This window comes from Fulmarus glacialis, unplaced genomic scaffold (genome assembly GCF_000690835.1).
Source record: "Fulmarus glacialis isolate BGI_N327 unplaced genomic scaffold, ASM69083v1 scaffold41224, whole genome shotgun sequence".
NCBI lineage: Eukaryota > Metazoa > Chordata > Aves > Procellariiformes > Procellariidae > Fulmarus > Fulmarus glacialis.
In genome coordinates, this window is record NW_009208127.1 from 2,122 (window position 1) to 3,091 (window position 970).

A 970-nucleotide genomic window follows, 5' to 3' on the forward strand; every position below is an offset into this window, starting at 1 on the left:
TTACCAAAGAAAAAGAAAAGGCAAAGTCGTGGCTGACTGACTGCACAGACACGTGTTAATAGCTTATGCTGGAGAAACACCCCATTACCAGCCCGAGCGCTCCTCGGCGCAGCACGTGCCGACCGGGGACGAAAGGCCAGCCGTCCCCCTGCCCCACGGTCACCCGGCTGAGAACAGCTCAGGTCTCGGTTATAGGAGGCTGCGACAACAACTGGCTCGTGTTTGCCTTGTGCAGGTGGAATTGCCCTTCCAGGGACAGGGACGGGGACGGGGACAGTGGCCGGGGCACGCAGGACCCCGCGCCCAGGGACAGGACAAGCATCGCAGCAGCGCTGAGCGAGGCTGAGCTGGTCCTCACCGCGAGCACTAAGCATCCAAACCCAACACAGATACTCTTGGAAAAAAACCTCAAAACAATCAGATAATTGAAGTGACACCGCCTAAGTGCATTATTACTAGTGTGTAATTAATTACTACACAACTAATTACTCCCACAGAATGATTAATTCAGAATTCAAATACAGATGCTGCGGTGGAGCAGCACAACACCGGGCTCCTCCGATTACCATAAGACGTGACCCTGCGTGTGATGGGGCTCGAGACACACCAACACGTGCTGGCACCGGGGCCACCCCACACACCTACCGGCACCTTGGGGTGCCGCGCTCAGGGCACCCGGCTCACCCTGCCAGGCTGAGGGGCTTTGAGGCCACCATCGCTCGTCCTGCAGCAGGGACTAATTAAGAAACAGGGGGACGTACCCCCTCCACATCCCCCTGCAACACCCCGGGCAGGAGAATAATATTGTTACGGGCTTCAGTTTGGGGGGCAGGATGGCGGGGTCAGCGCTCCCCACAGATACAGAGGGTTTTCACCCGGTGCCGCATCATGCAGAAGGGCTGCGGATTTCATAGCGGTGGATCCCGGAGATTCGGGCTGCAACAGTGCAGCGCTGCGTGGGATGGAAGGG

General features: G+C 57.8%; 1 protein-coding gene across 1 annotated transcript in view; it reads right to left on the reverse strand.

The window, feature by feature from the left end:
- Positions 1–716, reverse strand: part of LOC104075762 (transmembrane 6 superfamily member 2-like) — a gene marked incomplete at its 3' end in the record, with an annotated part of 2,760 nt that extends 2,044 nt beyond the window's left edge. The window contains exon 1 of the mRNA XM_009576377.1: positions 685–716. Within this exon, the coding sequence (XP_009574672.1) occupies positions 685–716 (32 nt within the window). The remainder of the gene's footprint in view (positions 1–684) is intronic.
- Positions 717–970: the final 254 nt, after the last annotated feature.